This window comes from Tyto alba, unplaced genomic scaffold (genome assembly GCF_018691265.1).
Source record: "Tyto alba isolate M040663 unplaced genomic scaffold, T.alba_DEE_v4.0 Super-Scaffold_8, whole genome shotgun sequence".
NCBI lineage: Eukaryota > Metazoa > Chordata > Aves > Strigiformes > Tytonidae > Tyto > Tyto alba.
The window spans coordinates 2,352,750-2,367,659 of NW_024881329.1; the positions used below are offsets into that span (position 1 = coordinate 2,352,750).

At 40.4% G+C, this 14,910-nt stretch overlaps 1 protein-coding gene across 1 annotated transcript in view; it reads left to right on the forward strand.

The window, feature by feature from the left end:
- The window catches only part of LOC104360465 (mucin-5B), a 46,253-nt gene extending 43,145 nt beyond the window's left edge, over positions 1-3,108 (forward strand). Inside the window, exons 44-47 of the mRNA XM_032994166.2 lie at positions 274-402; positions 1,289-1,328; positions 2,045-2,168; positions 2,737-3,108. Of these exons, the coding sequence (XP_032850057.2) occupies positions 274-402; positions 1,289-1,328; positions 2,045-2,168; positions 2,737-2,917 (474 nt within the window). The 3' untranslated portion in view covers positions 2,918-3,108. The remainder of the gene's footprint in view (positions 1-273; positions 403-1,288; positions 1,329-2,044; positions 2,169-2,736) is intronic.
- Positions 3,109-14,910: the final 11,802 nt, after the last annotated feature.

Consider the following 14,910-nt stretch of genomic DNA (forward strand, 5'->3'; position numbering starts at 1 on the left):
ACATTAACACACCTACCTTCTGGCATTTCTGTTCACTGTGCTACCAGCTTTTGATTCTTTCCAATTAGGTGGCCACAGAAGGGATTTTGCGTAGGCCAATGAGTGAGCTTGGTACGTAATTTGCAGATGTGAGTTCCGGACATGTCAGCACCTTCAGTTATAGGAACAATCCAGTCCCTCTGCCAGTTCATTGACTGTATTACTGTTGTATTATTCTATTTTTATTGCTATACTATATTGTGTTATTTGTTTTTTTCCCCTGTTTTTACTCAGGTTGGACAGAGTTATAAAGTTCCATATGATAACTGTACTCAGTACACGTGCACTGAATCAGCAGGCCAATTTTCCTTGACTAGTACAGTAAAGGTCTGCCTACCATTTGAAGAATCAAACTGTGTCCCAGTAAGTATTTCAGAGCCAGAAAACTTCTAGAATGAGCCTTGCTGCTGGTCTGGGAGCTTTCTCTACTGTTTTGAATGAGATACTTTAGTATTTCTTGATCTTTCTGAGCTGATCATCCTTTTTCAAAGGAAATCTGCTTTTTCAGCCCTGAATGGAGTACCCCATGGAAGTAAACCAAAATGATTTGCAAACAACCCACACATTTTACCTATTGTGGGGTAAGCACTAGAATTAGAAAGAGAAAAGTATTGTGGCAATAGCAAGGTGGGATTCCGTATTACTTGAGAAACACCACTGTTACAAAATGCAGTTGAGCTAATGGTAACTCACTGTGGACCTCTGTGGGAGCTGATGTACACGGTGTCTTCTGGTATGTGATGCATTATTAAGCAAAGAAGTGGTACGTGAATGAGCAAGGGGTATCCTTCATGCCCTGGCTTTCAGTAATTATCGGTTTCCAGTGACTTCCAGAAGCCCTGTGGGGCTTTGCAGCAGATGGGAAACCAAAGCAGCCATGGATTTGAATTAGCTGTGGGGTAGGTCCTGTGCAGGTCAGGCTGTTCAATTCCAGGAGCAGCTGTCATTCCCTGGGGCTGGGAGCTTTGTGCCAGCTTCAATAGCACCTACATAAGGTCAGGCATGTGTTACAGGACATCTTACCTGGCTTGTGAGAGGTTATATAGTTTTAAGAAAATTCACTCCCTTCCTTGCTAAACTTTTTTTCTTTTTTAAAGAAGTTTTTAATATAATTGGTGTGGAAATGGGTCTGATGAGGAATCTGTGTTGGTTAGAGATGAGGGAATATACCTGAACTTTCATCATTGCTACTAGCTGCTTAGCAATATGTGCATCTGAACTGTTCTGGTTATGTGTGCTTTCAATACAGGGGACAGCTGATGTGACTTCAGATGGCTGTTGTAAGACATGTGAGTGCATTAAATCACCAAGTCCCTATTCCAGTACTGTTACCTTCTCTCCTGCTTTTAGTTCTGTTTCTGCATGCACTGAGAGTCTTTAGTTTCCACAGACTGGAAGACTGTTCTTAGTAGCAGAGCTATTTTGTACTTCACAGCTGAGACTAAAAGTCCACTAACAGCTGAGGCTAAAAATCTGCCTCATTCTTCCAACTGGGACACTGAAATTCTTTGATCTCCTTTTCTGTGTTTTTAAATAATTGAAATACTGTTAGTTTGAACTATACTCCTGATAAGAAAATTTGTATAAACATGGTCACTACTCTTCCATCTGGAAACTGCATGGAAAAAAGGGTCTTTTTTCTGTAGCATCCACCCAGAAATCATAGGTTGTTATGAAGTCACAAATGTCATTTGTACCAATTAAAAAAAAAACCAAATCCTTCATGTCTCCTTTAGTTCTTGCTTCAACACTATCTTTACATGAATTTATATATAAGTCTTCATTTAAGCTCATCTGCAAATGAAAGTGCCTTGATGCCATGACCATCAGGAAATAATTTTGCTGAATTAGTGCCTCTTTGTACTCTCATTTCTTTTTTGGTTATGCATTTGAACTGTGAAAAGTTTTAGTAGGATGATCTGCTCTTGGTTTCCTATCAGATACCTTTCAAAATATCGACTCCCCAGTCTGAAGAAATCTTCTGAAGAAATGTTCTCCTACACAGGTATCGACCTGCCGCATAAATGCAAACGCAGTGTGAAAGAGCAGTTTATTGTCCATAACAACTGTAAGTCAGCTGCTCCAGTCCCAGTGCCCTTCTGTGAAGGAACGTGCAGTACCTATTCTGTGTAAGTAGGAAACCTTCCTCTGTCCTCCCCCATGCCTGGTCTTCCTGGGTTCTTGTCATCAATGGGCTGCAGCTGTTTGTCCCCTTCACGCTGTATTAAAGGACCTGGTTGGGAAATTGGGCATGCAGAACAGCAGTCATTAGCAACGTGACTAAATGTCTTTAGCGTGACAGGAGTGCCTTATCTTAGTTAGGAAAATAGGTCCCTTTGAAAAGACATCAGCTAAATTTATTCACTACCTGTTCTTAAACTTGTCCTTATGTGGGTTTTGAACAGTGTTTAGCGGAGTTTTTTCCTGCTCTTTGATCTTTGACTGAATTGCTCCTTTCGGTCTTGCTAGGGTGGGCCTAATCCAAAATTCACTGAAGTTGCTGAGATTTTCCCCACTGGTGTCAGAGGATCTGGCCCTGGATGGCTAGTAGTGTTCTGAGGAAACACTGTTAAGAATAAGCAGAAAAATAGATAGGAACTTTTTTTTCGCCTGCTCCTTAGAAATAGGAGCAGCAAATATGGATAAATTTGGGAAGACAACGGGCAGCAGACTGATGTGCAAATCTCATTTCTATAGGTATTCCTTTGAGGCCAGTGAAATGGAACACAAATGCATTTGCTGCCATGAAAAAAGGAGTCACGAAGTGAAGGTGGAACTGGTTTGCTCTAAGCATAAGACAGTCCAATTCACATATGTGCATGTAGATGAATGTGCATGTGTGGAAACAAAATGCTCAAAGAGGAGAACACAAACATAAACTAAGGGAAACACTTCAGCTCCCATTTAATGCTTCCCTGGCAAGTGAGTAGTTTAGAAAATAGCTGTGGGTAACCTTCAAATGACCATACTTCTCTCTTGTGCTTTTTCCTTTTGGTATTCTATGCAATTATGGAAATTAACTAAATATTTTACTCTAAATGTTTGTAGAATAAACTGCATTTCAAAGAGGACTTGTTCTCCTGTTTCACTGATGCTGCTAACGGGGCAAGGTGGCTAGTGTCTTTAATCCCATAGTGGTCTATAAACCAAGGTTATTACAAAACACTCTAGAGACAGCTGATGCCTTTCAAAAGTCCTGCCGGAGGAAAGTGCACACTGTAAAACCGTAACCACATGCATCACTTCATTTCCCTGAGAAGGCAAACAGCAATCACTTCCACAGCTGCGGCTCTGTCGGAGAGGCAGGACTCAGCTCAGGGGTACATTTACGATCTTCTCCCCAGCAGTCCTGAACCTACTTTGTCTGCGACTCTGGGTCACTGGAGGAAAGCAAGTTGCTTTTTTCCTTCTGCACAGTGAGCACTACATCAGGAGTGTAAAAATATGTTTTACACATACAGTAGAAAATTACTTTATTTGCTATATTACTATATAATACTATATATAATGTAAGTCCTTATCTCACTGGTGATTTTGTTATTTGCCAACATCAAACTCTGAGCTGGGTGTCAAGTGAGAGACTGGTGTTCAGTCTCACTACTGGTTACATGGCTATGATTTGCATTATAAACTCCCAACCAGCATGTCCAATGGTACTGGTGACAGTATCTTATGTGGACAGGGATCTAAATGGTTCAACACTACCTTCAGAGTACTCAAGGAAGGCAGATGCTTCAGCTGCTTGAGGAATCTGGTCTTTGGTGACCTGAAAGAGAACTGGGAACTGCGACTTTCTTAGAGTGTAGCGTCCTGCAGCCTGCTGTGTGTGGGCTTTTGGAAATCGTTTTGAAGGGAATGCTTTTGAACTAACCAAGTAGATATGAAGTGCATTAACTTTTCGATTTCCATTTTAAAATGCTGCAGCTATTGAGCCCCAAGTAATCCTTAATTTAATTATTCTTCATAATAAATAATTTCAGCTTGTATCAGGTTACTTTTATGTATACTGTTTTATTATGTTATTACTGATAAATAATTTCAGCTTGTATCAAGTTACTTTCATGTATATTGTTTTATTATGGTATTACTGATCTTAAGATTTAAGATCATGGGCATCCTTGACTTTGAATAGGCATAGGAGTTGAATGGTACGTGTTTTTCTCCACTCTCACCTGAGAGTCCCATGTTTATTGAGTCATCACAGTGATACGATAGTGCAGTCTGTGTTATACCTCTGCAGGATTCAGCTCAGACTGTTTTAACTACAATGTTCTCCAGCCCCTTTCTGGAACGATTTGCCTCAGCCTAACTGGTATAGGAGCCCTTGGGAAGCTACCAGTTTCTCAGCACTGGGCATTTTGAGAGACAGGGTAGCCAGCTTAGACAGCTGAAGTCAGAGGAGGTGAATTTCATGCTTTGTTTTTATTCTGTTTCCTTTTAAACAATAAAAGAGATGCTGGGTGTACCTAACTCTCACAGTGGAAAGAGGTGCACTGGAGGTATCTGTGGGAAACATGGACAACAAAATCCAACAAGGTGTTTGTGCTGTAGTAATGAATTATATAGAATCACAGAATACCTGAAATTGGAAGGGACATATTAGGATCATCAGATTGAACCTAAATCTCCCGTTCCCAGACTCTGAACTAGTCAGTGGACCAGTTTTCTTCATTATAAATGATAGAAATCTCAGTTAACTATCAGTGCAATGCAACTCCCTCAGAAGGCATGTGTTGTGATTGCTTGACAGTGAGGCTCATGTATAAATTTCACATTAGCCCAGAAAACAGTTCTTACTGATACAAATCAAATGCACACAGGCTTTTACAATCCAAAGAACAGGAGCAAAAAAAGGACATTCCTTTCTTTCCTCCTTGCCTTTCCCTGAAGGGGAAAAAATCATTCTTGAATGCTTTTGTCATCAGAATAGTCAACAGACTCTGTAAGTAGTCAGATACACGCTCATGTAAACCCTGCAAATCAATCATTCTCAGCAGTGTGTCTTAGTAAGAACACAATCAGAAATGTTTCCCATCTCTGCATTACCTTCAGGTGGGAGAAGGGCATAAAACACAATCTAATTTTACCAGGTGTACTTAGATTTCTGTTCTCATGTGTGTTTTAGTGACTAAAGGAACTTGATACAGAATGAATACTGACGAACTTTATACAGAAACTAAGAATGGCATTGACTTAAAGGTATATTTTCCTGTTCATTTGTGGCATGCATTTTGCTTTTCAGTCAAGTGAAATGCTGTAAGTAAAGGCATATTCCCATCTCCAGACTGCTTTTGAACAGAGGATCATATGAAACCTCACATACTCCTTCTCCATTCCCAGTTACATCTGGCACTTCATTTACTCACTCAGTTCAGCATCTAACTGGCCTCTGCAATACTATTTACAGTTCTGATGGCCAGGTATTAAAGTGAACTCATTGGTCCTCTGTTCACAGGTGTGGAGTCCTGTTTAGCTGAGATGTAGCAAGCAAGTCAAAGTTTCTCTAATGAGAACTTTTAGCTTCCTCACGGTCAAACATGTCCCCACGCACACAAATACAGAGCAACAAAAATCAGCCTGAAAACTGCTTGATCTTGGTAAAGAGTTGCACTGGAAGTAAATAGATATCATGACTCACTTGCAAGCTGGCCCTTCTTACTGAGTGGCTCTACCTCTGCATGCAGCAGCGTTGCCGCTTGCAGAGAGCAAGCTGGACTGCAGCTAAAGTCTGTGTGTCCTTCTTTAGGCTGTTGTCACAGCCCCCCACAGAACTGGAAAGTTAAACACAGGAAGCTCTTCCATGAAAAGCCTCCCCGTAAATGCTTCACTTGACCGTGATCCTGCAGGCCCTGTTGTGTGGCTGTTTCTCACGTGTGCACAGTCAAGCCCTCATCCATAGCCCCAGGACATCTCTTCCAGTTAGTGACTCATCTCTGCAAGTCAAACATTTCCCTGGCATAACTCAAGAGAAATCAGTGGCAATGCTCCAAGTACTGTTTCTTCCTTTTGCGTGAATTCTTTACACCAGCATCCACTTCAATAGGGTAACCCCCGGAGAACCAGCCTTCAGCTGAGCCAGTTGGGCCAGGGCTCAGCTGGTTTCAGCCTGTAGCCATTCTTTTCTTATCATGCGAGGATGGTACTCCCACTCACTGCACAGTTCTGAGGTAACACACCAGGAAGTACTGTCTCATACCGCTAAAATAAATATTTGCTGGAGATACAGCCTCATGTCAGGTGAACAAGTCCTAAGGCACTTCATCATTTCACTGGTGTGCTCTGGGTCTGGGTTGCCAGTTTGAGATGAACTCTGACTTGACTGTTGGCTTGTGTCTTGGAAAGGTCAATTCCCAACACTGCTTTGACTTAGTTTAGCTAAATTTTTGTTTGGCTTTTGTTACCAATTATTGGTGTTTGCAAGGAGGAAAAGAAAATTAAAGGTGTGCTCTGGATTTTTATTTGGGGAGAAGCACTGTTCTTTTACAAACTTTTCCACTGAGCGGATCCCCTGGCTGCGGAATTGGACCTCCAGTGTTATCTACGGTGTGCTGTATTGATATCAATCTATTCTGGTATCTAGAATCTTGAGCTGAAAACAAACACTGTGAACTGTAAATGCTCTCTAATACAGAGGGGATTGTTTAAAAGAATGCTGCACCTATTTTGTTTCAGTGTACCAGCTTAACAATTAAAAAGTTGCAATGTGAACATGAAAAAATTTGTCTAAATATCAGTCAGGAAAGTTATCTTGATTAGTAATGAACCAGAAAAGAAAATAATCTGACAAATTCGATGGATTGTCCTTCAGGTAAGGGGGACACCAAACGTTGGGTGGTCTGAGAGCTGTACCTGACTCTTCTACAGATTCCTGTGCTCAAATACATGTTCTTGGCCTTGTTTATATTTCCTTTCTGATCTAAGATAAGGATAAGGGTAGGCCTTTGGGTTTTTTATGTGATTGTAACACTTAAATTCATAAAGCCTTTTTGCAGTAGTGTATAACATGCTATTTGCAAACCTGAAGCAGCTACACTTGCTTTTGTCAGGCATCCCAAACATCCTTTAGGAGAAAGAACTGTGACAATTTTTCAAAGACACCAAGACAAAGGTATCAGTTGTGAAAATCTTTCTGGTTTTTACACTTCAAAGGATCTGATTATTTAGCATCTTTAGGCAACAATGGAGTCTCAGTTTACCTTGTACAAGGCCATTCTCAGATCCATTTAATTCTTTAACAACCATAATCCCTCTCTCAGGAAAGCAACCCCATCGGCGGTGTGCCCAGGCAGTTGGCTTTGTGTCAAAAGTAGGCCAGGGTTGGATCATGAAGCCACAGAGTGGTTGTAATATCTTACGCGCTGTCCTTCTCTCTAGGTGTGAAGACCCGGTTTTTATCAGTAATCTCTAGAGTATTTTGATAAATACTCGCTGGCTTTAATTTAATGATTTTTTTAATTCAAAGGAATCTGTCCAGTGGCTTCCTGTAACTGTAGGTTGATGCCTCTGTTTATAGATATCCCCGTTTTGTTAACGTTTGCTTTATGTGAAGACCCGTTTTTAAAATATCCTCCTCATTGTAAAGAAAGTGATTTAACTGCTGATCCTCCAGAGGATCCAGTCCTGTGAGGTCTCCTATTGACATGAGTGAAGAAATCAAGGAGGACTGGGTGAGTAGGTTCTGGTTCATCCCACCTACCTAAAAATCCCTATGTATAAATTAGGACTTGTGGCACTGTAATCTTTCTCTGTAGTTACTGAAAATTGCTATGCCTCTTACCTGAAAGCTCAACTGTCTTCTGGAAATGCCCCCACCTCTCCCTTTTTTGACTTCATAGGCAGTCTAAGGTAAGTACAGCCCTATCTCATCTAAATCCTTTAAAAGCAATTTATGAATTTGATCCCAAATGCCAATTTTATATATTTGTAACAGGAAGCACCACATATTTACTGCAAATTCTGCCAAACTTATGTCCTGCCTTGAATATCTCAACCATCCTCAGGACTTCCATTGAAAGATCCTTTCACTCTAATTTCTAATAAGAATGATGCTGACAATGGTTTCATTATTTTTGATAGGTTCTTTGGTAAGGGTTTCATCTCATTTGCTTTTAACATTTGTAGTGGTCTTGTGAATTTTCCCTTTACTCCCTTTTGTTTTTTTAAATGTAGTCCTTTAGTAACTGATCTCATTCTCAACCCTGACACAGAGTCATAGTTTGACCTACAGCAGTGTCCTTCAGCTTGAATCCAGCAAATCAAATTAAAACTGGTCTAATTTATCAGGCGTGAGTTTTCTGCCATTCCTATGTGTTTTATATGTAAATTAGATTCAGTTTGGATTTCTGAAGGCCACTGAATAAGTTCATAAACTCTTTTGTGTTCCAGCTCCAAAATGTTTTTTTTTTTTTTTCTGTCACCACCTCTCTCTACACTGCTGTTCAAAGACGGTCATGAGGCAAGTACATGGCCACTCCTTTACAGCATCTTGCCTTCACTTCTTTATGTATCCAGACATTTTTCTATATTGACTGATCCATTTCCCGTAATGCCATAAAAACCTGGCTTAAAACCAGAGTTTAATCTGATCCTCAGTAAGCATTGTTCTATAAACAAAAGGCTACCAAAGTACAAGGTAGCTATACCAGCTGCTACTTTATGGCCTGGAATTTGCTTTTCCCCCAGGGCTAGTTCTCTCAGGGACCACAGAAGATACCTTCACATGTATCAGCACCACAATTTACTTCTAGCTTTCCCAATTACACTTTCTATTTGTTCTTGATGATGTTCTCTGGCCTCTTCAGATGTAGCCATTTCGGGTTAGGCATGGAAAAGATTTCCTGGGTATGTGATATATGCTACAAATCTGTCTTTCTTTACTGGTACCCCAGGAAAATTATCAGGAACCGCTACAATTCATCACACCCTTCCTAAATAAATAGTTTGGGAAATCCTTCAAAGAATTTTTAGAGCCTGAAATGCTTGCTCTGTATGGAGAAGTGCCTGTCTGGAGGCTGTTTACTGAAAACCAGAACAGCAGTGTGGCACCAGTGTAGATGTTTGTTCTTCTCCATCACAAAATAAATTGGACTGGACATCTTTCCAGCAGCACGTAGTTGATTAGATGACATTTTTGTACCCTATGTTGTGCTGCTCAGACTAGATTATAGTAATGATCCCTATAGACTTTGTAAAAGGAAAAGCGATCTCAAGCACATTCTCACCTGACATCCACACTTTCATAATTGGATAATTCAGGTATTCGATTCCTGGTCATGCAAAGATTTCTGGCAGAAACAGAAGCTGTGCCTATTAATTCAGCTTTCCCTCAAGCTCAATGACTTGAAAAACATCTGAGGAAAAAAAAAAGTTGAAAAAACAATCAAAGTTTTCCCAGCGGTCTCATATTTTGCTTTCAGAGCAATGCTTGAGAGTGTGCTTGACTTCTCTGACATGTTTTTATTAATAACTAATGAATTAAGCTGCTTGCTTTTGATGTTGTTTTTTCACTGCAGTAAGACTGAGTGAAAGGAGTTTCTTTGCATCCTGGACATGAGTGTTACCACTGTGTCTTAGGTCTACCTGACTGATACTTGTCCTGGGATAGCATGACACTTCTAATAACAAAATTGTCTGTTCTGTAAAAATCCTAAAGAAATTAGTTGTCATTTTATTTGATGGACAGTTCTACATCACAGTGTAATATCACCCTTGCTTGTAGATACTGGGGGATTCCATAATATAGTTACTGGTACCGGTACTGGTACTGAATCACTTTTAATTCCCTGGCTTCTAATAGCTTTGGGCCTCATTCTCTTCTAGTTTCTAAATGTGGGATAATTCAGAAATAATCACCTTCTTTTTTTTCTTTCTTTTTTTTTTTTTTTTTAATCACAGCTTTTTATTCAGCTTTAAAATGGAACTGCATTTTTAGTTTTTCTTTCCCTCATAAGGTGGGCTGCCGTGCCTGAGAAAGATTCTCCTAACAAAACAATAACTAAGTTTTTCATTAGCATCAGCAAAGATTAATACTTTGTACATGGAGCTTGTAAAACACTGTAAGCTCCAACTCTTTGAACAAAATAGTCTGTTAGTAATGCATGCAAAGGTTTATTATTAATTAAGAACTGTTTCTCCTTGTTCCCATAGTCAAAACAACAGAGCAAACATTGAAATATGTAATCTTTGTTGCTAATGGATTCTGACTGGACTGGCAGGTCGTGTTTCATCTGCACAGCTTGCTTTGAAGGAAATATAAATTAGTTATGTGTTCAGTCTGCACTAAAGCTGGAGAAATGAGACGGGTCAGTACTATCCTTTAGAGTGAAATATATGCTTGCACCAGCAGAATCTGAAAGTGAGGAAAGCCCTTGCTCTCTCTGAAATAACCCAACCTGTCATTCAATAAAAGCTGACATTCAAAGCAATGTTATGATGTGACAGAAACGTGGTGTGACAGGATCCCTCGCCAGCCAGTTCACTGAAGTGGAATGTTTTTAAAATAAAAATGGCTTTCCCATGCCAAAAAAAAAAAAATACCAGATACTTCCAGTACCTACAACTGGATTTTACTAGAGTACAAAATAATAATCTGCAACAGGATAACTCTCAGCAGAGGAACTACAGAGCGGTTGGTCGAATCTGTTTTTAAAAGGTTTGATTAAATAGGTCCCCTGTCAGCTGTGTTCATGAAAAGTGGGTCCTTTCCCCCCGTCCAGCCCCTGCCAGCACCACTGGGGTTGCCAGATCTCTTCAGCGTCCCTGGCAAGTTTCCTTCTCTCCCTCACCTCTCAAGTTTGGCTTTGGGTCTGCTCTTGGCTGCAGAAAGCCCCTTCTCCTTCTCTCCCTATCTGCACTCCTATTGCAGGCTCATCCCATATCTTTCACACCCTGTCTAGATCCATTTGTCCTCCCAAACCTTCTCCCAGATAAGGCCGTGCAGATACTCTCAGTAAAGGAGCCGTCTCCCCTTCCTTGAGAGGTTCTGCTTCAGGTTGCAGCAAGTACTGGGCAATCCCCAGTATCAGTGTAGACTGGGTCATGGATTGATTGGGAGTAACCCTGCAGAGAAGGACTTGAGGACACCAGTGGATGTGAAATTAGACACGAACTGGCAATGTGTGCTTGCAGCCCAGAAATCCAGTCATGTCGTGGCCTGCACCAAAAGAAGCACAGCCGGCAGGGCCAGGGAGGGGATTGTCCCCCTCTGCTCCGCTCTGGGGAGACCCCCCTGCAGTGCTGGGGCCAGCTCGGGGGCCCCCAACAGCAGAAGGACACGGAGCTGCTCGAGCGGGGCCAGAGGAGGCCACGGAGATGCTGGGGGGGCTGGAGCAGCTCCCCTGGGGGGCCGGGCTGAGAGAGTTGGGGGGGTTCAGCCTGGAGAAGAGAAGGCTCCGGGGAGACATTATGGCAGCCTTCCAATATATAAAACGGGCTTATAAGAAAATTATATGAAGACTTTTTACCAGGGCCTGTAGTAACATGACAAGGGACAACAGTTTTAAACTGAAAGAGGGTAGGTTTAAATTGGATATAAGGAATAATTTTTTTATGATATAGGGGGACACTGGAGCAGGTTGTCCAGGGAAGATGTGGATGTCCCATCATTGGCAGTGTTCAAAGTCAGGTTGGATAGCACTTTGAACAACCTGATGTTGTGAAAGATGCCCTTGCAGGGGGGTTGGGACTAGATGAGTTTTGAAGGTTCCTTCCAGCCCATATCACTCTATGAATCTATGATCCTAAGTATTCTCTACAGAGAAACAGTCTTTAACAGAATGTGCAACAAACAGCAGTTACTTTCACTGAAGTGGAAATAAGTAGTGGTTAATTTGGAGGCCTTTATTTTCAATAAACACAAAGAGCAGTGAAAAAGCATGGTGGTGCTCTGCATCCCTCTTAGGCAAAGTAAATCACTTCAGTACTTCCCACCACCACCAAAAATCCCTCCTTGCTTGCTCTCTGGGCCTCTGTCTGTAACCTGCCAGAGCACAATGACTGGGTAGTTGTTTAACTTGCAGCTGGTATCAGGTTTTTTGCATAGTCATACCCCAGGCTTTTGTTTCATAAAAACAAAGCAACCACAAGTTGTCGTAATTTCTGCTATTTAAAAATTTCATGCATAATGGCATCACTGGAACAGAAATCTCTTGCAAATCTGTCTTTCCCCTTTAGTGACATTGTTACTCCTGGGCTCACTACAAACACTCAGCATGACATTTATTTTACATAAATTCTGCTTTTCTTTGAACAAAGATTTGCAATACTGTGTCAGAAAATAACCTTGGTCTGAATCTTTTGCAGTATTTTTAAATGTGACAAATTGCCAATGTGAAAAAAATCCAGAACTGAATTTTTTTAAAACTGTTTGACTTAAGTTAGATTACTATAGTACCATATTCATAATGCTATTTGTGCCCTGGTTTTTAAATTATATCAGGGGTATTGTAGGTATTCCAGAAATGAAACTTTTAAAAGTGCCAGTTCATTCACTCTGGCAGGCCTTGATCTTTCCTTTACAGCATCTAGAGAGCACAATTAATACAATTAAGCTATTAACAGAACAAATTGAAAGCCAAAAGCCTATGTTACACCTAAAGGTACCAAGATGGGTTCTCATATTTGAACAGAGGATTAGACCAATCTGCATCCACAAAGGTGAAATTTTAGGCAAAAAAAAAGTCACGGTTTGACCATGTATCAATCCTATATAAGCTTTTTCTTGATTTACTGGAAATTATTTTTGGATTTAAGGGAAACATGGAGAAAAATTATATTTAAATGGGCTCTGGAGATATATTACTTGATGGCCATTTGTTTCATTAAATGTTAGTATATTTAACATGGTGAAGATTTTATTTATGATCCTTATGGCTATACTTAATTATCCTTAAATAGTCTTTCATTTTTGTAGATACAATTTATGATTTTCTAATGTGTATTTTGATAGCCTTTTATTTTCCTCTGCTTGCATCAGAGCCTAGTGCAGGCATATTACTAATGACATTCTCTCAATACATTTACATCATCTGTTATGGAACATCTTATTATGGATGGCTTTAGTATAACATATGCATATATAGAGAAAACATTCAATACTGCTGATTGTGTTACCCTTTAAATCCAGTTGAAACAATCCTATGTTGCTATTGCAGGTGTTACTGCTTTTGCTTATCCCAATATAAACCAGGAAAGAACTCACTGAAGTCAACAGAAATTTAGTGAGGCAATATAGAAATGGTGTGAAGAGAGAGTTATTCTTTTGTTTACAGTAAAGCATTAGATTTATTAGTGCTGCATCCATTTGATTGTATACCAATCCTGCTATTTTGTATATCCTGTCCTCCTAATTCCTACTTACAACCATAATCCTTCTGTCTGCAAATATGAGTGTTTGTTGAGAAGCAGAAAGATCTGATGCCGACAGAGCTTTTTCAGGTGAAGGATAAATAGTCAATTTGCATATTTTTGTGCACACACCATCTGCACCCAGAAAGTCAATACAAGAAGGGTGGAATAATCAACAGGTTTTACAGAGGTATTTGCTTTTTCTTCCTTAATCTGAAATCAGACAGAGTTTGTAAGCCATCAAACATGAAAGGCCCTGTAACACTTTTTCTCAGGGAATGGCAAAGGAAAAAAAACTATTAGGCTTAAGTTAGAGATCAATATGTTTATGAGAGATTACCTGATATGATTCCTGCTAGCTCCAAGAAGGGAATCTGGTGACCTGAGACCTCTCTTTCACTTTGATGTTCTTAATAAATTTCACAGGTAGATCAGGGATATGAATTTTAGTGGCACAAGTCAGGAGGGCCACGTCGATGCTTTCAGTGCACATTAAAGTCCATATTGCCTATTTGAACAGCATGTTCCTGACCACTGGTGTATTTCTGTCCAGAGAGCCAAGTTAAACTTCATCCTCGTGCTTTCAGTACCTGATCTGACATAAATCATGGCTTCAACGGCAGGTCCAGGACCTTTGCCAGACTAAGCATTAAACGTAGTTTATGTCTTAAGCTAGCATTCCTTACCCAGCTCCCACACTGGATTTTTAGCACTAGCTTTGTAATTTCTATTACAATTGTGGAAATGTCACTGAATGTCACCTTAACTTATCTGTGACCCTTTCTTCACCATGAATGTGCTGCTCTCAAAGCCTGATGTTAAACCAAGTGACCTGGCTTTTAATGCTGTGCCTGACAGGTAGACGTGGAGTCTTGCAAGATTCTCTCCGTTTCATCATTCATGGGTTGTTTGAAATTCACTGTCACAAATTCAGACACTCTTGGGTATTTGTACTGCAGAAAAGGTGACTGTACCTCCTTCATCCTAGCTCAGCCATACTTTCTTTTCAGAAGAGCACATCCCATGGGACCAGGTGTTACTGCAGTGGTATTCTGCCATGCTTTGGGAGGTCCCAAAGGAAAAGTTCAGTGAAGAAAATTCCTGAGTGTCACCAGTGGTGTTCTTGCACTGGCCAATGTTTGCTTTTCAAAACCTGTGTTCAATAGAGGTAATAAATCATTTAATTGCTTTCCACATGTCTGCTGCAGCACAGCTAACCTCCTGCTTAACTGGCCAGGCAGACTTCAGCAAACACTGTATACAGGAGAGGTGAAAAGGGGCCCAAACATAATGGCAGGAGAAAATTTGTTTCTGTGTTGGCAAAAGCAACTATTTCTCCCTAAATCAAATGCTAGCACAATGGAATCACCCCAAAATACAGTCTATTGTGTTGCTCTTAGGTTTTAGCATAGGAGTCTGTGCCCTCATTGTTCTTTGCCGTATACCAGTAAGCAGTAGTGTTTACTGTACAATTTCTATGGGTTCAGCTTTTGTACTTAGTTAATTACAAGGAAGCAGTTACAATTT